General features: G+C 38.5%; 2 protein-coding genes and 1 pseudogene across 2 annotated transcripts; 2 read left to right on the top strand and 1 right to left on the bottom strand.

Moving 5' to 3' along the window:
• Nucleotides 1-3,107: 3,107 nt before the first annotated feature.
• On the bottom strand, nucleotides 3,108-5,645 carry LOC137718437 (putative pentatricopeptide repeat-containing protein At1g02420). Its single transcript, XM_068457987.1, has one exon. It carries the CDS (start codon nucleotides 5,475-5,477, stop codon nucleotides 3,963-3,965), a length of 1,515 nt encoding a protein of 504 aa, XP_068314088.1. The 5' UTR covers nucleotides 5,478-5,645; the 3' UTR covers nucleotides 3,108-3,962.
• A 3,766-nt stretch (nucleotides 5,646-9,411) lies between these two features.
• LOC137717190 (putative 12-oxophytodienoate reductase-like protein 1) lies at nucleotides 9,412-15,221 on the top strand (annotated as a pseudogene).
• A 4,669-nt stretch (nucleotides 15,222-19,890) lies between these two features.
• On the top strand, nucleotides 19,891-22,216 carry LOC137717989 (12-oxophytodienoate reductase 2-like). Its single transcript, XM_068457518.1, has 5 exons — nucleotides 19,891-20,291; nucleotides 20,729-20,869; nucleotides 20,980-21,110; nucleotides 21,199-21,375; nucleotides 21,530-22,216. The coding sequence occupies exons 1-5, from the start codon at nucleotides 20,215-20,217 to the stop codon at nucleotides 22,120-22,122; spliced, it is 1,119 nt and encodes a 372-aa protein (XP_068313619.1). The 5' UTR covers nucleotides 19,891-20,214; the 3' UTR covers nucleotides 22,123-22,216.
• Nucleotides 22,217-27,228: the final 5,012 nt, after the last annotated feature.

Raw genomic sequence — 27,228 nt, 5'->3', positions numbered from 1 at the left:
TATTGTAAGATTTACAAACCAACCGACCAACCAACCAACCTGGAGGGTGGATTGTGTTCATTGGGATCAATCATCAATCCCTAATGCCAAGCTCAACCTCGAGTTCATCGTCGTCTTCAAAGAGCTTAAGAAGACGGGCGTGTTGCTCTTCTCTCTTCTTCTTCTGCCATATCTTGAACAAGAAGACGCAGAAGCCGATGACAGCCGCCACCCCCAGCAGCACAAGCACTGCCTTGAGCGCCGCCGACCCACTTGAAGCTTTGTCTCCGTTCTTGGGAGTGGGAGTTGAGGGCTCGTCTGCCGAACCTAAATCGAAAAGGAGGCTAATGGACAAGAGGAGGAGAAATGGGATTTGCAGCTGCAGACATCGTTGGCAATGGCGGCTCCGAAGTCCATTCATGTTGTCTGTCGTGCTTCTCGCGGAACCCAAATAAAACAACGACGGTGAAGATGAATTTTCAACTGCAATTTGTATTTAGTCGCGGAACCCAAATACAAATACAACGTTGAATTTTCAACTGCAATTTGGAAGTGGAAGGGGAATGTTCTCCGCTGTTTCCTTCCAACGACTAAACTTCAAACACTCATTCCGACCCTATGAATGTAACGGGTCACTTGCTGTCGTACAAATTTTCCTACAACTGCTAGATTCTCACCGAATACGAAGTTTTTTTTTATATATATATTTTTTTTGGGGTTCAAATTTGGAGGGTTAGAAATAGTGATATTATTATTTGTTTATAAGTGAAAGATTTTAAATTTAATTATCTTAAAAGATAAATTTGAACTACATTATTGTTAACTCATTGTTAGGCTAAGCGCCCCCTCCATTAGTGTAAATAATATTGTTTGTTCAAAAAAAAAAAAACATTATTGCTGACCCATTATAAGGCTAAAGACCATATCTTCGATAATATCATTTGATCAAAATAAAACTATACAAGTGTTAATATCGAAGATAATTAAGAATTACTTGGTAAAGACTAAAAAGAGAAGGAAAAAAAAAAATTGCATCGCATCTTGAGTTAAACCTCTATATGCCTATTGCTAAATGAAATTAATTTATTGATGAATTAATAAATTATTGTTATATGCTTATTTCTTATTTTCTTAAATACTGTATATTACTTGGAACCTTTATAAATCTTCTATAATGTATTATCTTATAAACTTAGTGAATTATTAAATTAGCACGTTATCATCAAGTCGGGACCGGTCAAAAATATTATTTAATTAATTTGTCAAGTACCAAATTATCGAGGTTTTATTGTAGCCTAATTAATTGAATGGATTATTATAGAAAGAGTTTTTTTTTTCCTTAATTTAAACACATATAACCACTTACTAATACGGTCTAGTGATATTCCTATTCCCTTCACTTGTAAGAGAGATTTTAGATATGATTCTTATCAAATGTGAATTTGAACTATATTATTGCTAGTCCTAGTGAGGCTAAGCCCACTCCCTTAGTGGATTCAAAAATAAAAATAAATAAATAACACACAACATTTAAACGACAGACTTGCAAAAAAAAATAAAAAATAAATACATATATCTGTTAATATGGGTCAAGTTTCCCATCTAGCCTTGCTCTCCCAATTCAGGAAGACGGAAATCACCGGTTGGCTGATGCCGCCCATCAATCCATGAAGGGCACGGGGCATTGCTTGCTCCGTCAGGTCCTAAGTACGTACTGTCTCGTCCGCTCCCAATGGATGCAGGTACAAGTGCCTCGGCGACTCAGACATGCGGAAAGTTGTCTCACTGAGCTTTTGTACTGCTTCAATCATCACAGAAGAGCAGTTTTAGAAAATGACTCATAGCGAATGGGACAGAGGACCAGGCAGCTCACATGTAGATCTCCTATGTCTCATACTTTCGTCTGAAGGTGCCTCTGGCATTCCGCTGCACATGCCGGAGGAATGACTGCTCGTGCCTAAACATCCAGAGTCGGCGAGTCCTTACTATCTCCCCAAAGTTAGGATTTCAACTAAATCATGTTAATTACATTATGACACAGATAAATGCAGGTTTCGCTGAGATTACTATTGAGGAAATCAAGCATGAAAAACTCAACTATGATTTTAAGATGATAGTCCACTAAATTGAATATATCGTGCGCAGAGAAGTGATCTGTTATCTGCCAGTTGTGGCAAGTTAGTGATAGACAAACCAAAAACCAGAAAGATAAATACTTGTTATGTGGCAAAGATGATGGTGGATATGTAATGAAAGCAATATGGGGTTAGGATTCATAAGGCAGGCGGGGCAAAAGCGACAGCAGGTTAAGGGATGCATGAATAGACCAAAGTGTTGCCACAAAAAATTCAGTTTCCAGTAACTGGACGATGGCATAATCTCTCGTTACATAATCAAAATCATTGGCCAAAAGACAAATCATGCATTTCAATCAATACTTATCCACAAAAACAGCATGAACAAAATAGTTTCCATGTTAAAAGGACAATTTCAAAGTGTGCAGAAGATAAGAAACTCATTCCACCATAAAGGGAAAACACTGGAGAGGGAGAAGGGAAGGCTTACCAGAGTCAACGGGATTTCCACTGTCATCTTTCCCATCTCCTCTAAATATCTGCAAACAAGCCAAATCTTTTTAACCAAACCAACCCCGAAAGTCAGAAATAAAACCATGTGAATCTCTAACAATAAATCAGGGACATCAGGACCACCATTTTTTTTCGTCTGCATGTTAACTGACTAGCTAGCTGGATCTCAGATAAACCTTCTTCAACAAGCCTAGAGTTTCCATTTTCTCTACGACTTACAGTACTTCTAAGTTCTAACAGCTAGTGTCATAAGAACTTAATATATTTACTGCAAATTTTCAATTTTTTAATAAGATCATGGACCAAAATGTAGACAACGAAAGAAAGGAACCATTACCCAATTAAATATTTACATAGATCATCCTCTAATTGACAGAATTGAAATTTAAGGAGTGAATGATGGAAAATTTTAAAATCAACAGCAAACCCTTAAAACTGATGAATGCTGCTAGCCTAATGAGTGCAACTGTGCAACAGCCGGAAAGAAAACATCAAAACAGAACCGAACCAGCAATAATATCAAATCCTCACCTGTCTAGACAAACCTAGTCCCAGGATCTATTAATATTCACTGAAATGTTCCAACTTGAACCGCTCAGCCTCGATCAACTTCAACTTCAGAATGCAGCAGCCAAACTCAAAATTAAACTAAATCAAAACCATCTGGAGCTACTCCAATTTGATAAGAAATCATTACCTACATTATTTAATCTATCTCCTCCACCGCCAAGCTTTTTATGCATCCTCTTCATCGTAAATAGTAATAGGATTCTCTTCAACCTTGCGTCCTTGTAATGATATGGGTCACGATTTTGCCGGAGAAATGGTCGTACGCCCATTGCAAAAGAAAGAGAGCAGTTTTAGGCCTCTTTTAGGCTTGAAAGAACAGATGTTTTGGTGGTCCTGGGTTGTATCTGTGGCATATATATTTTAAGGACTTGTTTGCATTTGGCTAAAAACCAAGTTATATATCCAGATGCGGATTTATTATATCCTACATCGCACCTCTGTAAAACCAATTCTCTATTGGATGAAAGGGCTTATTTTTCAGACAGGTAACATTGTGCAACCGACTTCTTTACTAAGTAAGAAAATTGCAGCATAAACAGGCTATAAACTGGCAGCTTTACTCCTTTCGGACAAAAAAATACCTTCACAATCCACCTTCTGCGTACAGTAGCTAATGAATAACAGACATTACACAAATGTACCTGGACAAGGCCCAAGCAAACAAAAAAGTACGAATGCCTAATCCACATTCTTCGCCCTTGTTACTTCCCAGGGCAAGCCTCTGTATCCCAATCATGTAAATCACCTTTTTTGATAAATCAATCAGAAACATTTCTGCATCAATATAACACCGAACCCAAATCATGCTTAGTTACCCACATACTTTTATATCAGATGTGACTGTAAACGCGAAGTATTCATTGAGCTCTTTGAATTCTCAGGAAGATGGATTGAAGTACCGAACACTGCCATTTTCTCGGTCAAGTTCTTGAGGGCCTCATGCTTGTTTGCCAGTTCCATAAGCACCTTGATCCTTCTGAAGGAAACACTACTAGGCTTTTGCCCCTTTTCAACCATCTGCAAGAAGCACCTCTCTGCTTCCACTAGTTTTCCCAAATCACAAAGCAAATCAAACAGCACATCAGATACCAATATATAAGAACCAAAACCCTTCTCAATCATATCATTCCACAGCCGCAATGCCATATCCACCTTTTCCTGTCTCTGAAACAACCTAATCAGGAACATACAAGACTGTGTACTTGGTAAGCACCCAGCATGCATCATTCTCCCATACAAACTCCAAGAGCTTTGTAAGTCATTTGACCAGAAGAAAACCCTGAAGAACAAATTGTAAGTAGTTGCATTCGGACTCAAACCCTTACTTGCCATTGCATCCATCAACCCATAAGCATCGCCAAGCCTCTTCGCGATGCAAAAATTCCTAATGGCCGCATTGTATGCAGCAGCATCTGGGTAGCAACCATACTCCGTCATTTCCTTCAATATATCTCTGGCTTTATCTGGCTGACCAACCAACCCCAATCCACCAATGATACTAGTATAGGTGATCACATCAGGTGATATATCCCGTTCTCGCATTTCCTCTACAATCTTAAACGCCTTGTCTACTTCTCTATTCTTACAATAAACATCAACCAAACAATTGTAGGAAACGACATCAGGTTTCACACCCATCTCCCTCATCTCCTCAAAGAACCCCTCAGCTTCCTCGGATGTCTTCCACCCGGACAGCAATATATTGAAAGTCTGCAAATTCGGCTTAAAATTATGCTTGAGACTGTGATACACATTCCTAGCATCCGCCATACTCTTCTCCTGACAAAGAGTCCTCAACAAGGAATTGAAACACATTGTATCGAATTCAGGCACGAGCTTCTTGAACTTCCTAAAAGACTCAACGGTTTGCCTAACGGAGCAAACCTTAGCGATTCTAGCTAACACAACCATTACAGTGCGCGGGGTTATCAAATTTCGATCCTTATACTTAGTGTCAACTAAGACCTCCCAAGTTTTGTCGAACATTCGACTTCGTCCTAGAATGTAAAGCATTGTGTCCAAGGAAAACTGAGTGTGGTAAAACCCTCTTCTGTTGCCGGTGTAATTGAAAAATTCCAATGCCTGTGAAGGGTTTCCATGGCTGAACCGAATCCGTTTGAGAACCTTATCAATCAAATCATTGGAGAGAAAAACCCCACTCGAATTCAATGCCTGTTTCAAGTTTTTGGAACCAGTGGGGCAACTGAGTATGCGATAAACGGTCTCGACGTCGGCGGCGGTGGTTGAGCTGCCGCTTTCTGAGCAGAAAGAGCGAGAGAGAGACAAGACTAAAGGTGGGTACTTTCGGTTTTGCGAGGAGACGTACCTGAATAATGCCATCGTTCGACTTCCCTTGAAACGGCGCTGAACTGATTCAACCACCCACCCCCCACATCCGCGAGGAAGACGACTGAGCTAGCAGAATGTCGAGCTGTGTATGCTGGAAAGGAAGAGAAGCTCAGCCTCATGGAATCATTTATATGAAGGTTGTAAACGGAAGTCGGACAGGGAAGAGATGGAGAAAATGATACAAATCAGACGGAACAGAGACGCAGTGAGAGGGAAAAGGGTTTGCGTTCTGGACCTGGGCGCGCGGGGCTACAGTGATGGGCTTCTATATGGGGGTTCCTTTAACACCCGTCAGATTCATCCGACGGTCTAAGTTTGTTCACGTTATTCAGGTTGGTAAAGGTTAGGAATAAATCAAACTCATATTGTATTCAATTGAGTTTATGCCTTGGTCCAATTACCTTTTGATTTCGATCTCTTTTTTTGTAGAAACTGGGTCACTCTCTCAACAGCACAGAACTCTCCATCTGATGTTACTTTTGTTAGAATTGTTTAAAACTTCTAGCCGTTATCTGATAAGGGTTTACAACTAGGGTTCTTAGTTTTTTGGGTTGTTTTATCTCTTAGGAATCAATAATCCCTATACTTGAGGGACATGCTGCATGTTTCTGTTTTGACGTAGTCTCCACCACGATCGTAGGTCCGGTGATCGTGGGAAGTAGTTGTTTCATTTTCTTGTTCAAATGTAAGGCTATTTAATAGCCATGAAGTTTTCTTTCTTAATAAGAATTCTCCCTTGTTGCTTTGTAAACTCTCGAACTTTGCATTACAGCAGTCCTTTGCAAGTTTCTGGTTCCAACATATGGTATCAGAGCCCCACTCCGGGGCCTGATCGAGAGCCTGCAACCTAAGCGGAGAGATACAACCATGGCGTCTGAGAATAGTTTCGTACAACCAGCTATTCCCAAGCTTGATGGACACTATGACCACTGGAGTATGCTTATGGAGGCCTTCCTTCATTCCAAAGAGTATTGGAACTTGGTGGAGATTGGGATCATTGTAGCAGCAGGAGGATTGTAAACTGGGGAAGCACAGAAGAAGATCTTGGATGAACTAAAGCTGAAAGACTTGAAGGCCAAGAACTATTTGTTCCAAGCTATAGATCGGTCCATTTTGGAGGCCATTCTGAAGAAAGACACAGCAAAGGATATATGGGATTCCTTGAAACAAAAGTATCAAGGAACTGCACGTGTAAAACGTGCACAACTGCAGGCTCTTCGCAAGGAGTTCGAGGTGCTGCACATGAAGAATGGAGAAACAGTCAATGGTTATTTTGGCAGAACTCTTGCCATAGCTAACAAGATGCGGACTCACGGAGAAAGGATGGACGGCGTGGTGATCATTGAGAAAATCCTGAGATCCATGACAACGAAGTTCGACTATGTTGTCTGTTCGATTGAAGAATCGAATGACCTAGATGTCATGTCTATCGACGAACTCCAGAGCAGTCTTTTGGTGCATGAGCAAAGGATGAGTCGACATCAGGAGGATGAACATGCTCTTCAGGCTACTCATGGAATCCAGCAAGGAGGACGAGGATGAGGAACCTATCGAGGAAGAGGAAGAGGACGGGGAAGGCTAGACAAGTCAACCCTGGAATGCTGTCACTGCCATGAATTAGGGCATTTTCAGTGGGAGTGTCCAAAGAAACCTAAGGAGGAGAAGGCAAACTATGTGGAGACAAAAGAAGAGATTTTGTTGATGACACTTGTGGAGTTCAATGAGGCAACAACGGAGCACACATGGTTCATTGATTCTGGATGCAGCAATCACATGTGTGGCAAGAGGGACCTATTTAGTGAGTTTGATAGCAGCTTCAAAGAATTAGTGAAGCTTGGAAATAATTCCAGCTTGACTGTCCAAGGCAAGGGAAACGTTCTAATGGAGGTAAATGGTATGATACACGTGATCACCAGTGTGTTCTATGTGCCAGATTTGAAGAACAACCTGTTAAGCATTGTTCAATTACAAAAGAAGGGACTCTCAGTACTTATCCAACATGGAAGGTGCAAAATCTTTCACTCGGAGAAAGGTCTAATCATGGAGACCAAGATGAGTTCTAATCGAATGTTTGCAATATCAGCTCGAGGTCCACCAAAGGATCAAAGATGTTTCTCGTCTCAAACCACTGATCAAGCACGACTTTGGCACTGTCGTTATGGGCATCTTAGCTGGAATGGGCTTAGAATACTTCAACAGAAGCATATGGTGGAAAGAATGCCTCAGTTCACTGCCTCTCAAAGGGTATGTGAAGACTGTTTGGTGGGGAGACAACACAGAGATCATTTTCCCAGAGAAAGCACATGGAGAGCTTCCGAGGTACTACAACTAGTGCATGCGGACATATGCGGGCCAATTAATCCTACATCAAACAGCAAAAAGAGGTATCTTATCACCTTTATAGATGATTTCAGCAGAAAAACATAGGTTTATTTTTTGGTAAAGAAGTCCGAAGCATTTGGCACGTTCAAATCCTACAAAGCAAGGGTAGAGAAGGAAATTGGGACATCAATAAAAAGCTTAAGAACAAATCGAGGAGGGGAGTTCACTTCACACGAATTTACAAATTTTTGCCAAGAGAATGGAGTCCACAGGCAATTAACCGCAGCATATACTCCCCAACAGAACGGTGTAGCAGAATGAAAGAATTGCACCATCATGAACATGGTGTGAAGTATGTTATCAGCCAAGCAAGTTCCAAAAACTTTCTGGCCAGAAGGAGTTAACTAGGCAGTGCATGTGTTGAACCGATGCCCCACTCTTGCCGTGAAAAACAAGACACCTGAAGAGGCATGGAATGGACATAAACCATCCGTGGACCACTTCAGAATCTTTGGCTGCATTGCTCATGCTCACATACCTGACAATAAAAGAGTGAAGCTCAATGCCAAGAGCTGTAAATGCGTATTGCTTAGGGTGAGTGAAGAGTCTAAAGCTTATCGATTATTTGATCCTGTCTCACAGAAAATAATCATAAGCCGAGATGTAGTGTTCGAAGAAGACAAACAGTGGGTTTGGGATGACAATCACAAGGAGTTATTATGACAGATCTCGAATGGGATATTGATGAAGAAAATGGCACTTAGATGACAAGTCATCCTGAGGTTGAAAGTAATGAAGAAATTGAAATTGAATCTGATCATGGTGAATCAATAGTTGAAGAAGACAGCCAAGTTGATGAAGCCTCACCTTTCACAGGACGAACTCAAAACCACCAACTTTTATGAAGGACTGCGAAACAGGTTAGGGCTTATCCGATGAGGAGAATAAGGGTATGGCTCAATTGGCACTATTTACTGATCAAGATCCCATAACCTTTGAAGAAGCAGTGACGTCCGAAATATGGAGACAGGCCATGGATCAAGAAATACGGGCAATCGAGAAGAACAGTACGTGGGAATTAGTCGAGCTACCACCTGGAGGGAAAACTATCGGAGTAAAATGGGTATTCAAGACGAAACTTAACGAAAATGGAGAAATAGATAAACATAAAGCTCGACTAGTCGCTAAAGGTTATTGCCAACAATATGGGATCGACTATGCAGAAGTCTTCGCACCAGTTGCTCGTCTAGACACCATTAGCATAGTAATCTCGCTTGCTGCGGAAAAGAACTGGGACATTTATCAGCTTGATGTCAAGTCCGCATTTCTGCATGGGGAGTTAGATGAGGAAGTATTTGTTGATCAACCACGTGGGTATGAACAGAAGAGGCAGGAGACGAAAGTGTATCAACTGAAGAAGGCTCTATATGGACTCAAGTAGGCTCCCCGAGCCTGGTACAGTCGTATAGAGTTGTATTTCATCAAGGAAGGTTTCAACAAATGTCCTTTTGAGCACACATTGTTCATCAAAACTACAGAAGAAGGTAAGATCTTGATAGTATGTCTTTACGTCGATGATCTCATTTTTACTGGAAATGATAAGATGATGTTTGAACAATTTAAGAAATCTATGAAGGTGGAGTTCGACATGACCGATCTCGGGAAAATGAGATACTTTCTTGGTATTGAAGTAATACAAGGTTCTGGAGGAATCTTTATTAGTCAAAGAAAGTATGCTCAAGAGATATTGGAAAGGTTTAACATGGATCAATGCAACTCAGTACTAAATCCCATTGTTCCTAGTTACAAACTTACAAAAGATGAAGGAAGAATAAAGGTTGATGGCATTGTTTACAAACAGATGGTAGGAAGTCTCATGTACCTAACAGCTACAGGCCCTGACCTAATGTTTGTTGTAAGTTTGATTAGCCGATACATGGAGCGTCCAACTGAAGTTCACATGCAGACGGCAAAAAGAGCTCTCAGATATGTTAAAGGAACTACTGATTTGGGGATATTCTACAAGAAGGGAGGAACTGAGGAGTTGATTGGGTACACCGATAGTGATTACGCGGGTGATCAAGATGATAGGAAGAGCAACTCAGGTTACGTATTTATGGTGAATATGGGCGCAGTCTCTTGGTCATAAAAAAAACAGCCAGTTGTTACTTTATCCACTACTGAGGTAGAATTCATAGCAGCAGCATCAAGTGCATGCCAGGTGGTCTGGTTAAGAAGAATTGTGAAGAGTCTTAACCATGAGCAACGTAGTCCAACCGTGGTGTATTGTGATAATATTTCGACTATCAAACTATCAAGAAATCCTGTGTTGCATGGTCGAAGCAAACATATTGATGTAAGGTTCCATTTTCAAATTTGGTCAAGGATGGAGTTTTAGAATTGGTGCACTGCTCTTCTTTGGAACAAGTTGCAGATATTTTCACGAAACTGTTAAAGGTCGACTTGTTTCTGAAGTTGCGGGGATTACTGGGTGTTTGCAAGCTTCAGGAGTAAACTGAATAGCTGTGGTATTCAGTTTAAGGAAGGATGTTAGAATTGTTTAAAACTTCTAGCCGTTATCTGATAAGGGTTTACAGCTAGGGTTCCTAGTTTTTAGGGTTGTTTTATCTCTTAGGAATCAATAATCCCTATACTTGAGGGACATGCTGCATGTTTCTGTTTTGACATAGTCTCCACCACGATCGTAGGTCCGGTGATCGTGGGAAGTAGTTTGTTTCATTTTCTTGTTCAAATGTAAGGCTATTTAATAGCCATGAAGTTTGCTTTGCTTAATAAGAATTCTCCCTTGTTGCTTTGTAAGTTCGAGCAGTCTTTTGCAAGTTTCTCGTTCCAACAACTTTCGACTGGGATACGAAGATTGAAGTCCCGAGACATTCATAATTAGAAATGAGTATCATAGTGAGTTCTACTTGAAATCTGTCACACGTGAAGATGTTCCTGACACGAGTCTACTTTGCATTTCATGAATCTACCATGCTAAAAAGTACAAAATGACCGTGTTTTCTTTGCTAACAAGGTAAACAAATTGTGGGATGAAAGCATGCAGTTCTAACTTCAAATCCAATTTAAGAATCACTGTAAATTTTCGCAACGACCTACTCATTTAGTTGTATCTCATGAGAAAAATACTAAATGACCGTCCTTCCAATTGCTTGCCAATTCGCGATAATTAGTGCAAATAGTAGCAAATTGATTCATGTACTTTGTGCAGACATATCTTTTAGGTAATACATCACGGCCCCTAAAGAAATTTAGAGAAGAAGAGCTCGATAACTTGAGAGGAGGTAAGAGAGCTCAAGGAATGGGACATGGTCCTCCAACTCTATCTCTCTCTCTCTCTCTCTCTCTCTCTCTCTCTCTATAAAAAGAGTCTTGCTTGCCAAGCACCACATGAATTCCTAATCACATCACCAACTCTAGTAAAATTAAGTGGTCCTTTCCTACACCCATCCACATTCAGTTTAAGCCAATCATCTGGAGGGGGATCCCAATGGAGGAAGGAAAGTAAGAGTTCTGGAGGTTTGTTGAGTAGTAGCCAAATTAACCTGAAGCTATTCACAACCAGTAGCGCATAATAAAAGCTTTGGGGTTGCTTGGAATAACAAAATCTCGATAAAAAATACTCTTATTTCGCCAATGCCAAATAAACCAACATGATAGCAAGCACCAACCGCATTTCGAAAATCACAAATAACAATTTTTTATGTCATGTTCTTACGGATCAAAATAGAGAAGTCTATGGGTCCATAAAAAGGAGGGACGAATAGGCTTTGCCATGCCTTATAAGCAATAGCGCAATCCCTAAAAATATGAGTCCAAATCATAGCATCGTTCTGCAACGTTCTCCAAGCATTCTTTGCAAGAAGAGCCGAGTTCATCGTTTGCATTTGTGACTAGTAACTTAACAGTTTGCATGACATAAACTGGCATAGATGACATGACGGATTGAATCAAAGTAGTTCTACCAGCTAAGGAGCACGAATGAGTTTTTCTATAATTAAAGAAGAAAAATATAGTTATGATGAGTATTTTAGAATGCTAATAACAATTATATTTTAATAACCTGCACAATTTCATTAATTAATTGAAAAATATATTTCATCTATTTATGTATGATCTTAAAAACTAAACGATCAAATCATCTATTTGCTGAGATATTAACCTAATCAATAATCGATTCAAATCCTCACGTTTCCGTTATAAAAAAGCTAACGTCCAAATGGACATGTGGTAGGATTCCACCCATATTCCACGTAAGTTCTTTTCCACCACCACTTCCACTCCATAAAAGGAGAAGGGCGATGTGGGACGGTCTGATATTTTTGGAGGGGAGTTGCGGGGCTGACTTTTAAGCCCCTACTGAGTCTTTGTATTCATTCATTCCAGAATCCAGTAAAAAGGGCCAAGTGCAAGATCAGGTGGCACTTGAATTCTGATTTTTGCTGCTCAACCAGCACCTCCCACAATTCCTCTCCTTACTCCCTACAAATTGGGAAACTTTCTCATAGGTACCTAGAACTTTCCAAATCGTATTTGTTTATTTTTCTAAATTTCTATGTCGGGCTTCTTATGATAGTTTGGACCTACCATTTTATTTAATTTAATTCAAGTGATAATTTAATTTAATGTAAATTATGAGAAAAAGATCCGAACTTGAGTACAGAGAGTAACTAGCCAATTTGGCTACACCGGGTTTGCAGATGGCTATTGGCTAACAAGAAGTAAAAAAAAGATGAAATTACTAATTACCTATAATCAAGTTTAGTGCACTGTGTAGTTTATTCATGGATATGTTTTCAACTATGATTTACAAGTAAAAAGAATGATTTCTTGCAGGGAAGGAGCCAAACCGTATTCTTGTAACTGTATCTTTGTTTATAAAATAATACAAATTTTACACACTAAAATAAACACAAAAGAGTTTAAGTAACTTCATTAATTAATTAATTGTTGATATAAAATAGTACAAATTCAAATAGTTTACAATTCGGCTTTTGATTTCACACATTTTCCTTCGTTTTTCTTAATTCCTTCTTTCTCCTTCGTTTCTCCTTTTTAACTAAGAAACAAAAACTAAAGGGCGAAACTGTTACCAAACGAGCGTTAGTAAACTATGTTTGTTGCTTGTGTTTATGATTTATTATTTGGTTTTCTTCTTTAGAATTGTGTTCTCACCGTTAGCATACGGTAAACGGATAAAGTTCCCCAGTCACATTCTGTCTTGCATTACTTTGTATGATTGACAATTTTGTTATTCCTTGCCAAAATTGTTTCAGCACCATTGACCAGACAGAGATCATACAACAATGTTGCTCAACCACATGCTATCTGATATTACTCTCAGAGAACGTCGAACGGGGGTCTTCTCATAGCTGAAGCCACTGCAGTTTCCAGCACAGCTCTAGGGTAATTTAACAAGAGTAGCTTTATAGACTAACATACATTTGGGGGTGCTTCTTTCGTTTCAAAGTTTGATGACATTCTTGTTTCTTTAATATTCGAAGGTACCCGCGAACACACCTGGTATATGGACAAGGGAGCAAGTTGAAGCATGGAGACCCATTGTTGACGCTGTTCATGCCAAAGGTGGCGTTTTCTTCTGCCAGATTTGGCATGCTGGGAGGGTTTCTAATACCGGTGCGTTTCTCACTTTTACGGTTTTACCATGGAATGCTTTGTCAACATGAGTGAATAATTAATAAACCGTTGACGAAGTTTGATGTATAACATAATGGTGTACGCATCAGAACGAGCGAGTGATTATCCTGACACTTCTCTGCTTATATTTTTTTCTTTGAAAAAATGGTGCAACTCTTAATTGTATAATAATTCGCAACAAGGGATTCCAAGTCGAAAGAGTATGCTGCTGTGGATGCTGGTTACTTTCTTTAGACTTCAAGTTGTGATTCTATCTCTCCTTGTTTACAGGTTATCAACCAAATGGGCAAGCTCCAATATCTTCCACTGACAAGCCAATAAGATTAAATGACATTGATGTTTCTGAATTCACACCTCCAGGACTATTAAGGACCGATGAAATTGCACAAGTTGTCAATGATTTTAGACTTGGTGCGAAGAATTCTATTGAAGCTGGTAATTTGTCTTCACGTTTAATAAGAAATAGATTTTACAACAACTCAATTTGCTTCAAACTTATGCAAAACAAACCATATTTGATCAGAGAAATGTAGTAAGATATGGGAGGGGGATTCAAATTTCAAACTCTGGCCTTCAGGATGGAGTAAAAAGCTCACTGCCATCAGAGCTGCAAGCCCCCTCACACCTGTTCTTTGAACTGCATGTTAACTAACCATTATTTACTTGGGAACTCAGCGACAATGCTTAAGATTCTAATACCATTGGTATGCTGAAATTGTTTATCTGCTATATAGGCTTCGATGGAGTTGAAATTCATGGGGCGCATGGCTACCTTCTTGATCAGTTCATGAAGGATCATGTGAATGATCGAACAGACCAATATGGTGGATCTCTAGAAAATTGTTGCCGCTTTCCACTGGAAGTTGTTGAAGCTATTGTTAACGAAATAGGAGCAGATAAAGTTGGAATTAGATTATCTCCATTTGAGGACTATATGGACTCAGGGGATTCAAATCCAAAAGAATTAGGCCTCCATATGGCCAATGCCTTGAACAAATATGGAATGGCGTACTGCCACATGGTTGAGCCGAGAATGAAGACGGTTGGAGAAAAATAGGAAACTCCCGACAGTCTTCTTCCCATGAGAAAGGCTTTCCGCGGTACCTTCATTGCTGCGGGTGGTTACGACCGGGAAGATGGGAACAATGCTGTGGCCGAGGGTCGTGCAGATCTTATTGCTTATGGTCGTATTTTCTTGGCGAATCCAGACTTACCAAAGAGATTTGAGCTTAACGCTCCTCTAAACAAGTACAAAAGAGAGACATTCTACATATCTGATCCGGTCGTTGGTTACACTGATTATCCATTTCTTGAAGCCACTACTTAAGTTTACCGCAAAGCTTGAACGCTAGAGCTCGCTTGGTACACCGGATCTGTCTGTACTACTACAGTTGGATTGTTTTTATTGTGTTGTCCAAGGTTTGGGAGGGTTCCGGACTAAAGAGGCTGGAAAAGTTTTACGCTTCGTTCACTGTTGTACCCTACACAATAGGGGTTGGTTTAAAAAACTGAAAAACCGAACCAAATGCAGAACTAAACCGTAAAAAACCGAACCGAATCAAAATTGGTTGGTTTGGTTTTGGTGGTTCAGATAGGTATATATGCGCTGGTATAGACCAGCTGACCAAGTTTGGATTTAGACCTTGGATTGTATGCAGGTCTTCCCTCCTAGAATAAAATGTTTGTTGTTGGATTGAATTAAATGTAGCCAGTAAGTCAGAGAATGGTTTAAAATGTTTGCCTTCTTGTTGGATTGGTTTCAGATTCATTTTAAAAAATAAATTTCAAATAAAAGCAATTGAACCGAACTCATATCGAACTAGAAAAGCCAATCAAAATTATCCAAACCAAATAAATATCGAGAAAAAAAAAAAAAAAAAAAACCTAACTGACCAAAATAGTAATTTCAATTTGGTTTTCGGTTTTGACCAAAAAAAAAAAAGGAAACCGATTGGAACCAAACCCACCCTTAGTATACATGGGCCGAATGAACTGCAGTTAAAATGTTATTAACATATGTGAAAAAATAAACTATTCTTATCCCTATATAAAGTACAACCAATTGATCCTAGTTGTTCCTATTGTTCTCAAGATGTTGAAGCCATTTGACCGCACTTTTCATCCTCTGAGGATTAGAAACGATGGTACATTTTTTGAGCACGTGAAATACTTATTTAATGTATGATGCCATTATAACTATGTTTTAGTTGCAAGAGAGATTCTCTTATTTAAAAGGGAAATGAAACAAACGAACCCCTCCTTTTTTGTCAAAAACCTTATCCCCCTAATCCTATCAATTTGAGAGGGATTATAGAAGTTCCCTTAATATACTATACTGCATAATAATCAACAATCAAGGACAAAAATATGTATATAGAAATAAACTTGAATAATAAACAATAAATTGCAACAAAGTATATTAGCATAGTATGAATAAAAAGAAACTATGTTAAACGGATAAAACAGCATCGGAAAACTTGACTTTGTGGTCCTCGGAAAACTTGACTTCGAACGATGTTCTCAGAATTCTTCAAAAGGATGAGTTCTTTTAAAGCCCAAATTTGCTCTTCATAGTCCATCTTCCCAATCACTCCGTAAGAAGGATTAAGTATTATAAAGTGTGAAAAACTACTGATGGTGAGCAACATGGGATAGTGAAATAGAATGAGATTTCTACTAAAAACTCCAACATACTACCCATCTTCTACTTTTGAAGTTTGATATCTATTTTTTTATATATTTTTTTCTTCAACATGCTGTGGATATAATGAGGTTTCTATTCCAAGCCAATCATAGACACCGAACCATGCATATGTAATTTTATTTATTTAAAAAAAAAACCTAGCCTAATTTAAAAGCCTTTTTCACATGTAAGTTGCCCATGACCAAACACTTTAAAAGTGAAGAGTAATGCTAGAAAGACTAATTTGTAGACAAATAATGTGTTACTAATAAGAAGAAATACGTTTATCAATGACTTAAGTCAAAATTCAATTATCAACTTTCATATTGCTTAATTTATGAAATTTAGCCTACAAACCGTACTCATTTAAAAAAGAACAACTTATTCAAACTACTCTTATATTTGTCTAGACGTGATCTAGGTCAATGATGTGGAATCAACTTTTATAAGCCAATTTTATTACGGCATAAATGTTGTGACTTTATATGAAAAAGACCCCAAATTATATAGGTTACGTTTTTTTGGTGTATAACTCCCCACGTGATTACAAACTTCACCAAAACCATCATCATTGGTCTAGATAAACATTCTGCCATATCTATCCAACCACCAAAGCCAAGTGTACCCTTTAATAATTTTCTTTAGGGTAAAAAACTGTTTACTATCCTCATATTTTGTGGTTTTCAATATTTAGTACATCAAGTTTTTTTCATCCCTGAGTCATACCTAAAGTGTAAATTTTGGAACAATCTCATACATCCGTTAGTCAAACTGTTAAGTCTTCCGCTACCTGATGACATGGCACCAATGTGGATAATGATTAGGTGCTACGTGTCAATAAGGGTCCCACGTGGATATTAAAAAAAAAAAAAGAAAAAAGTTCTCCTCCACCCTTCACAGTGGACGAGCTTCTCCTTCTCCAACTCCTCGACCCACCTCTTCAGACGCCCCCACTCCTCCCTCTCCAACTTCCAGACCCACCTCTTCCTTTCCTCCACCCTCTTCACCTCCACTCCCTTCTCTCTCTCCCCAGATCAATCTCCAAGTCCTCGAAACGGGAAAATGGAATTGGAGCAGTTAATCTCAGGGGCGGGTCCTACTACCTCCAAATGCGATCGGAGTCGGCGATGCCGCCCTCCTCCTTTCTCTGCAGTCTGTCGTCCTTCAAGCCCACTCAGATTTTCGAGGAGTTGCCGAGCACCACTATTGTCTCTGTCTCCCGTCCCAACGCCGGCAATACCAGTCCCTCACCACCACTTCCCAACCGGACCCATCTCCCTCCCCTAATCCTTCATACATGACCCGGATCCCAACCAGATTCCCAATTCTAATTCTCCATCCACAAATCTTTCGAACCTTCCTCCACCTGCTTTGAGGACTGGGATGAAGGCGATATCGAATGCCCCTCAAGGGCCCATCAAGTCCGACGACCTGCAATTCCAGATTTTTAATTTTTAAAGTTTTTTTTTAAAGTTGTTTATACCAGATTGAGGTCAGGGTTAGGAATCAGAGGGATGGGCGGGAGAGCTCCGTGTGGACTGCAGAGGAGAGAATGGAGGGAGAAGGAGGGGAATGGGTGGGTGTGCCGCCGCGGGGGGGGGGGGGGGGGGGGGGGGGGGGGTGGATGGGTGCAGGGAAAAGAAGGGAGGGAGAATGAGGGAGGGGGTCAGGAGGGATAGAGCGGGTGAACGCCAGAATTTTTTTTTTTTTAATTTTTAAATTTAAAATTTTTATTATTATTTTTAATATCCACGTAGGATCCTTATTGACACGTGACATTCAGTCATTGTCCACGTGAGTGTTATGTCATCAGTTAATAGAAGACTTAACAGTTTGACTAACAAATGTATGAGACTGTCCCAAAATTTACACTTTAGGTATGATTTTGGGACGAAAAAAACTTGATATACTAAATGTTAAAAATCACGAAATATAAGGGTAGTAAATAGTCTTTTGTCCTAAAGAAAATTATGAAAGGGTAACACTTGGCTTTGGTGGTTGGATAGATATGGCAGAGTGTTTATGATGGAGGGTTTTGGTGACGTTTGCAATCACGTGGGGAGTTATACACCAAAAAAACGTAATCCTATATAATTTGGGATCTTTTTCATATAAAGTCACAACATTTATGCCGTAATCAAATTGGCTTATAAAAGTTGGTTCCACATCATTGACCTAGATCACGTCTAGATAAATATAAGAGCAGTTTGAATAAGTTGTTCTTTTTTAAATGAGTACGGTTTGTAGGCTAAATTTTATAAATTAAACAATATGAAAGTTGATAATTGAATTTTAACTTGAGTTATTGATAAATGTGTTTATTTTTACTAATAACATATTATTTGTCTACAAATTAGTCTTTCTGGCATTACTTTTCACTTTTAAAGTGTTTGGTCATCGACAACTTACATGTGAAAAAGGCTTTTAAATTAGGGTAGGTTTTTTTTAATACGACACAATACAGAATACTCCAAAATTTTTGGCGTTAGATATTTGAATAAAATTAAAAATATTAAAATTTTAATGGTTAAAAATTCTGAAGTATCTGATGTTTTGAAAACGACATCGTAGAATTTTTGTATATAAATGATATGGTATTTAATGTGATATAATAATTATTAAAGACAATAATATAGGGATAAAGATTGTAATTTTGTAAAAGATTTGTAAAAGATATGGGAGTATACTTGCTATTTAAAAATTTCATGAAATAAGCACTGATTACTATACTTTGAAGAAAAAACACTTTTTTTAGAAGCATGGTAGATCATGTTTTTGCTTTTTTATGCTTTTCTACTATTATTGACAACAATTTTTTTTTTTTTTTTTTTTTACCGAACACATTTAGTGTTCCAAATTTTTTAATAAGCTACTTTTTTATAAAAGCATCACAATCCCAAACCAGCCCTTAGTATTACGATCTAGTGGTATTCCTCTTTTATTTGTAAGTGAGAGGTCTTAGGTTTGTGTCTCACCAAAGGCGAATTTGAACTAAATTATTGATAGCTCATTATAAGACTAAGTTCATTCCCTCCCTTTAGGCCATCTCCAACCCTTAGTTAAAACCTAAAATTTTTAGCCCATAAAGTTTAGATTTTAACCGAGAAACAACTTTTTTGCTCCAACCATTATGGCCTAAAATTTTTGCTCCAAATTATTAAAGAATGAATTTAGGCTATTTTTTTTAAATTAACTTTATTTAAAAAAAAATTATGTAAACTATCTTAAATTAATTTTATGAACATTTTAACTTAAAATATTTAAATTCCGATAAATATTGAAAAATCACTAAATTAACATATAAAACTCATGAATACTATGGAAGAATATGAAACACATGATAGAAAAATTTGGAAATGGGAAGAAATGGTTTGGAAGATGATGCAAAGAAAAATTGGGAGAATTGTAGGAGAAAAGTGAGTTTTATGTGAATGTTTAAACAAATACATAAGTATTTATAGAGTTTTTGGGTGAATTTTGAGTTAAATAATTTTTTTAAAATTATTTTAGCCATTGGATTCAATAAATATACAAAATATAAAACTAAAAATAAAAAAAAATGAATATGGACCGTTGGATCAACCAACAACCTATTTGATTGTGGCCACAAGATCACATAAAGAGCCGTTAGGCTCATCACTTCCATTAGACAACCAAAAGACAAGCCCGAGTGGGTGGGCTAGGAAAGCTGAGCAGGCCTAGAGTGTACGGGCTGACGAGTCTAATTCACTCTCTTTAGTCCACTCTCACATGTGGGAGCCACCATTAGTTTTGGACTAAATTTTGGCTGGTATTTGAGTTTTTTTTAAGTTCTAACACTTAACCCAATTTTAGCAGAAGGGTTGAAAAGAAATGGGGGAAGAATAGAAAGGAAATTTTAGGACCTACTCTAAGAGTTGAAGTTGATATGAAAGTAGATAATATCATCGGTTAAAAGAAAAGAAAAAATCAACTGGTGATACGGGGTCTTCCATTCATTTGCAGCACAACCAAAAGCAAAAGCAAAAACCAAGTGCAAGACCAAGATTAGGTCTGACAACGGATATGTCTGCTCAACCAGCACCTCCCACAATTCCTCTCCTTACTCCCTACAAACTGGGAAACTTCGATCTTTCTCATAGGTATTTTCTCTTTTTCTTCTAAATTTGTATGTCGGGTTATTTTCTTGGTGGATGAATTTGCCATATTATGGCACTCCTCTGCTCAAAGAAAGCCTAGCAGCGTTTGTGGAAATTCCCACTTGGCTAACAAGAAATAACTAAGAGCCGGTTCGATATCCCCCATATCGCTTTTAGTTTCGTATTTCACCTCTATCTCTAACTAGAACTAAAAACGAAATAGTAATCATACATGTCCTAATTTAGTTCGAGCGGTCATCGCTTTGTATAACAAGTTAACTGGTTGTTCATCAAATGAAGTTGTTTGTATGCATTTTGATCGTAGCAAAAACCTTCATATAGTCGCAAAAAGGCATCTTATAGTAAGTTGTTGGACTTGTGAATTGGCAATCTGTTGCAATCTGCATTCATACTTCATGATTTCTGTCCTAAATTTCCAGGATTGTTTTAGCACCGCTGACTAGACAGAGATCGTACAACAATGTTCCTCAGCCACATGCCATCTTATATTACTCGCAGAGAACGTCAAAAGGGGGTCTTCTCATAGCTGAAGCTGTTGAAGTTTCGGATACTGCTCGAGGGTGCGCAAACATATGATACATTTCGAGTGGTGCTATTGTCTGCTTTCTACATTAATATTTGCAACGTCTGATGGGATGACACTTTTGTTTCCTTAATATCTGATCTGAAGGTACGTGGATATGCCTGGTATTTGGACAAGGGAGCAAGTCGAAGCATGGAAACCTGTTGTTGACGCTGTTCACACTAAAGGCGGTGTCTTCTTCTGTCAGATTTGGCATGCCGGCAGGGTTTCAAATAGCGGTGCGTTTCTCCCTGCCCTTCACCTTCAATGATCCCACATATTGTGTTGTGTTCAAGTTGTGATTCTAACTCTCCTCTCTACTAACAGGTTTCCAGCCCAATGGGCAAGCTCCAATCTCTTGCACTGACAAGCCATTGACCCCCCAGCTACTGTCTAATGGCGTTGACGTTGCTGAATTCACACCTCCAAGGAGATTAGAGACGAATGAAATTCCACAAATTGTGAATGATTTTAGACTTGCTGCACGGAATGCTATCGAAGCTGGTAATCAATCTTTTATTTAAACATGAAATGGTAAAATTTGCATAAACTTCAAATTGGTTTAAGCTTAATCTGCTAAATGTAGTAAATTAAGGGAATACAAGAAGGTACTTGAAGAAATGCATGACGAAAATGCTTGTCTGATATGTATGTATAGGCTTTGACGGGGTTGAAATTCACGGGGCCAATGGCTACATTATTGATCAGTTTCTTAAAGACCAAGTGAACGATCGAACAGACCAATACGGTGGATCTCTAGAGAATCGTTGTCGATTTGCTCTGGAAATCGTTGAAGCTGTTGCTAATGAGATAGGAGCAGACAAAGTTGGACTTCGATTATCTCCATTTGCCGACTATATGGAGTCAGGGGATTCGAATCCTAACGCATTGGGCCTTTACATGGCGGAATCCTTGAACAAATACGGGATCTTGTACTGCCATGTGATTGAGCCAAGAATGAAGACACCGGGAGATATAAGTGAAAGCTCCGATAGTCTTGCGCCAATGAGAGAAGCATTCAAAGGTGCCTTCATCGCTGCAGGTGGTTACGAAAGGGAAGATGGGAACAAGGCCATTGCTGAGGGCCGTGCAGATCTTATTGCTTATGGTCGTTGGTTCTTGGCTAATCCGGATTTGCCAAAGAGATTTGAGCTTAACGCTCCTCTAAACAAGTACAATCGAGATACGTTCTACACATCTGATCCGGTAATTGGTTACACTGATTATCCATTTCTTGAAACCACGGTTTAAGTATCCAATTAAATGTGGAAGCTTGAACACTTGTACTTTTATACCTGTATACCTGCACTGATGTTCTTAAATGTTTATCCTGGTACATTGAACATTCTCAGTTGGTTAACTAGGTTTGGTGTATTATGACTCGGCAAAAATATAAATGCTGTTTTATCAAGAACACGCAAAAATATACTTTAACAACAAAGTAAATTTGGAAACATGCATCAATCTCTTTAGACAAATCTAAATCCCACCCGATCTAAATCCCACCCGATTTTTTTCCTGCAATGTAACAATAGCATTTGGTAATGTACATGGAATTTGTATATGTATACATATGCACTTACATTTTGAAAGCTATTTACATTATAAACTAGTTTGAACATTTGAACTATTATCTCAGTTAAAACTAACCCTTTGAATTATTATTTTTTGGTAAATTAACTCCTTGAACTATTTAAATTAGCCAATTAACTCCTCACCGTCATATTCGATGAAATTTTATCCACTTTGCTGTTAAATATGGCACATGATTGTGAATGCAAATTTCCGCTGTCTCTTCATTTGACAAAAAATGCACATGCAAAATAATAACACCTTTGATTATGGTCAAATGCCTCACGTGCCCACGATGAATTTGGGGAAGCTTTAGCCGAAGAATCTCTAATGCCAAAGTTATAATTCTGAAAAGAATGTATTTAGGAGTTTGCGGGCAAATGACTTAGTATTTTAGTGGGATAAGAGGGGTATTTATAAGAGAGTGGTCGGCCCTTAGGGTGAGGAGTGGCGGCCTTTTATGGTGTATTTGGGTGATAATTGCAAGATATTATGCAAAATAATATCTTACAATTAACACGGCAAATATTCCTAATTTAAATAGAAAGTTTTGGGAGTTATCTTTTGAATAAAATCCATAAGGGATTGATAAAGAGCAATGAGAGGAATGTAAAATAAATTCCATATTGATCACCTTTGACTCTTTTTTGATTGAGTCGTTATTGTTCGTTGCATGCACTTAGGAATCTCGATGTACCTCGAGGTTAATCTTGTCTTTTTAACCCAAAATTCCAGGTGTCCTCAGATACAAGCTTAGCACTGTTGGAAGTGTGTGATATTTTCAGACATTTCACGTATTAAACTCATTTAGTTTAATCAAAAGGCAAGTATTATTGTTTAAATCCGTCTTATTATATGTCATACGCCAAACAATAAGTCCACGGTTAGGAGAAAGTCTAAAAAGTATAATCAAAATTAGGAATTTGAGTTGCATGAGTGGCTTGATCTATTTTGTGTTTAGGGTCAAGAATAGTAGGAGAAAAGAGAGAGAATGAGCCATCAACAAATTTCCACAGATCATGACTTACAAGAAAGAGCTTAAGCCGACGAAGCCAAAAAAGATAGTTGGAATCGGTTAATTTGAGGAAGTGAGTAATATTTGGGATTTATAGGCGAAGAGGACGACACAGACATGCAGAAGCTATTGTTTGAGGAATGATTGACTTTAACAAGGAAGACACAGAGTACGGTCTAGTAGTATTCATCTTCGCATGTAAATAAGAGATCTTAGTGTAGATAATACATTTAGGATTTTGGAAATAATAGGAAAGTCTAAAATACATATACGATGTAGAAATTGTAATTCTCACTGCTACTAGTGTGTAACTGTGTACAACATAGATAATTATAAAATAAGAATCTACAACTTATACACATTAAGGGGTAAAGCTTCTAGAATCATTCTTAAATTAACCTGTCTTCTCTAACATAAAATCTAGCCAAAAGAGCTAAACAGTTGATATTCACGACTTTGATTTTTACAGATATATAAACTTTTATGTTTATCCAATTTTGTGATAGAATGATTGTCGATAGGGTATGAACTTATAAATAGCTGAGTTACTGTGACATCCCACATCATTCAGAGGAGTAATCCTTAAATGTATATTCTCATCCCTACCTAGCACAAGGCCTTTTGGGAGCTCACTGGCTTCGGGTTTCGTAGGAACTCCGAAGTTAAGCGAGGAGGGGGCTAGAGCAATCCCATGATGGGTGACCCATTGGGAAGTTGCTCGTGAGTTACCAAAAACAAAACCGTGAGGGAATGGTAAGCCCAAAGCGGACAATATCGTGCTACGGTAGTGGAGTCGGGCCCGGGACGTGGTCCCGCCCGGGCCAGAATGTGACAATTGGTATCAGAGCCTAACCCTGGTCGTGGTGTGCCGACGAGGACGTCGAGCCCCTAAGGGGGGTGGATTGTGACATCCCACATCACCCAGGGGAGTGATCCTTAAATGTATATTCCCATCCCTACCTAGCACGAGGCCTTTTGGGAGCTCACTGGCTTCGTGTTTCGTAGGAACTCCGAAGTTAAGCGAGGAGGGGGCTAGAGCAATCCCATGATGGGTGACCCACTGGGAAGTTGCTCGTGAGTTACCAAAAACAAAACCATGAGGGAATGGTAAGCCCAAAGAGGACAATATCGTGCTACAGTAGTGGAGTCGGGCCCGGGACGTGGTCCCGCCCGGGGCGGGATGTGACAGTTACTCCCTATATTTTCAATTAGTTTTATGATGGAATTTCAACTTGCTTCATGATATTAAAGTCAGGTTGCCCTACCCCCACATATGAAGCTCAACGACCACAGTTCAAATGAAACTCCAGAACACTTCATTTATGTTGTCCATATGTGAGAGGGCGTATTGAAATTTCACCACACGTGAGAGATGTTGAAATGTCCTACATTGACCGTATCAATGAGAAAAAAAGAGTTTAAATATCCTAACCCCACTCCAACTAACACCGATGCCTTTTGTGATAAAACTCCACACCTAACGGATTGTATAGGTGGTAATTACCAAGTTGGGGACAATATCGGTATTGTTGGAGTGTGCTTTTAGCCCGTCTCTTTGATAATTCTACATGGTATCAGAGCTAGTGAATGGGCTTGTACTGTATTGCCATGTGATGGGTGGGTCCCCTTGGCCCTGCGCGATGATGGTTGGTTCCTTGGCCCCACGTGTAGGGTGAGTCTCCTTGACTCCACGTGGTTGTCGATGTGTGGATCTCCCACGTGTAACCCATTAATTGGGTCTCACGTAAGGGGGTGTGTTGAAATGTCCCACATCGACCGTATCAATGAGAAAAAAAGAGTTTAAATATTCTAACCCCGCTCCAACTAACATCGAGATCTTTTGTGATAAAATCTCACACCTGATGAATTGTGCAGATGATAATTATTAAGTTGGGAGCAATATAGTGTTGTTGGAGTAGACCTTTAGCCCGCCTCTCTGATAATTCTACCAAAGAGCATGGCGTGTTAAAAATTCGCTACACATTGCTTTCCCGCATCTTTCCATCTCTTTTCTCACTTTAGGCTCTAGCTGTCATAATATTTCAACTTGAAAATAACAGATCATAGAGCACGAGACGGACCGTACGTCCATGCGACTGTTTAAGGTTTCACCTGTATTCTTTTTCAAGCATTTCAAGCTAAGGCGGAAAATGATGATGGAATCTTGGCTTACTGGTTCATACGAATGGCACAAAGGTTTAGTTAATTGGAAAATTAAAAAGAAACTGTTTGTGCATAGTGGCATTTGTTTAGAGTCTTATACTTTTGAACTTTTGAAACCTAATAAGTGGCTAGGTGAGTGTGTTAGCAAAAGATTTCTGGAATCAAGCTTTACACTGCAAAAGAACAATATGCATCCACGCGGCGGCTTTGTAAGCCACTTCATGCAGCCTATTTGATCGCAGATGTCAAAGAGAAATCTCTTTTGTATTGTATTAAACGTGAGGGATTTGACAGGATTATTCTTGGCTTCTAAGCTAAGATGAAGAAAAATAATAACAACTGAATTCTTTGAAATTAAAAATAACTTCTAGGGAGACAGTGGAGAAAGCTGACCTGACGTTTGGAGTGTTTTTTTTTTTTTTTCAAAAAAAAAAAATTTGATGGAAAAAGTAAAATGTTTAAGGGATTTTTACAATACCCCATATAATGAAATATTTCGATATAACGATTAAAATACTTAGAACATAAAATATTTCAAGGCACTCCAATTTTTAAAGGATAATGCCATGTATTCACACACCGTTTTTTATTTTTCACACTCTTGTTAGTTTGTGTTCATTCTTCATTCATCTTCTTCATTTTATTTGATCCGATGATTGCAATGAAGAGGAGCGTGAGAGAAAAAAAAATAAGTGTATGAAAGAAAAAAAATGAATATTTGAATAGCAATCATTTTTTTAACTGTATAATAAGCTTGGAAGGCTTTAAACCATGCAATGGTTTGTCACAAAAACAAAGGCAAATGGGTGAAGAGAAGGCCAAAGGGATGTGGAAAAAGAAGAGGCAAAAGCTAACAACCCAACATGGGCAGCTCATTGGATCATTAGAGAGATTGATGGGCATCACATGATAAAATAAAAAATAAAAAAATAAAACAAAACAAAAGCTTACAAATTGCATGCTGACTAGACTTCAACTGTCCCACAAATACACTTTTCCTTCAGCTGAGAGACTGTTGAATGGTCATTGGTCACCGAGGATACCAAATCTAGTGCTGCAATGGCCATCCAATGAGCGTGACATACTATATTTCACCTTTTTAATAGAGAGTGATTCTAGAATTTAGAGAATTGGATGATTTAGTATTTTACATGTTTGCAGAAGTTAGTGATTTAGAGTACACATAAGTTCTTGGTTTACAAAACAACGAGATGAACCAAGTAATTCTAATCTAACCCTAAAAGTTAACGGAATTCTTAGATGAATTCACCTAATTAGTGAACACGCTAATTAATGTAGGAATAATCAGTTTTACTTTAGTAATTAAAGATCCAGCTTCTGAGTAACGTGGTCCAATAAATGTAAGTAGCGAGAGACTTTATTAGTTTGCGTTTTACATATAAGTAGTAGAGAGCTTGTAGAGAGAAGTTTGAATTATGCTGGATTCACGTACTATATATTATAAGGTAATAACTAAATTAACCATGGATAAACAATGTGGGGTAATGTGATTAACTTTGTGAAATGGGGGGATTGAAATTCCGTTGGAGACAGAGAGCATGATAGAATAAAAAGAGATGATTATGTGAAAGGTTAACCTAATTAAA

Source organism: Pyrus communis, chromosome 15 (genome assembly GCF_963583255.1).
Source record: "Pyrus communis chromosome 15, drPyrComm1.1, whole genome shotgun sequence".
NCBI classification, from domain to species: domain Eukaryota; kingdom Viridiplantae; phylum Streptophyta; class Magnoliopsida; order Rosales; family Rosaceae; genus Pyrus; species Pyrus communis.
The sequence above is the reverse complement of the archived record's forward strand: the minus strand, read 5'-3'. Positions and strand labels throughout refer to the sequence as shown.

What these genes read in the sequence shown, in the direction of transcription:
- LOC137718437 (XM_068457987.1), bottom strand. Translation starts at nt 5,477, where the DNA reads ATGGCATTATTCAGGTACGTCTCCTCGCAAAACCGAAAGTACCCACCT.
- LOC137717989 (XM_068457518.1), top strand. Translation starts at nt 20,215, where the DNA reads ATGTCTGCTCAACCAGCACCTCCCACAATTCCTCTCCTTACTCCCTAC. An exon ending in AACTTCGATCTTTCTCATAG is followed by an intron (nt 20,292 to 20,728) that starts GTATTTTCTCTT and finishes CTAAATTTCCAG; the next exon opens with GATTGTTTTAGCACCGCTGA. An exon ending in ACGGAATGCTATCGAAGCTG is followed by an intron (nt 21,376 to 21,529) that starts GTAATCAATCTT and finishes ATGTATGTATAG; the next exon opens with GCTTTGACGGGGTTGAAATT.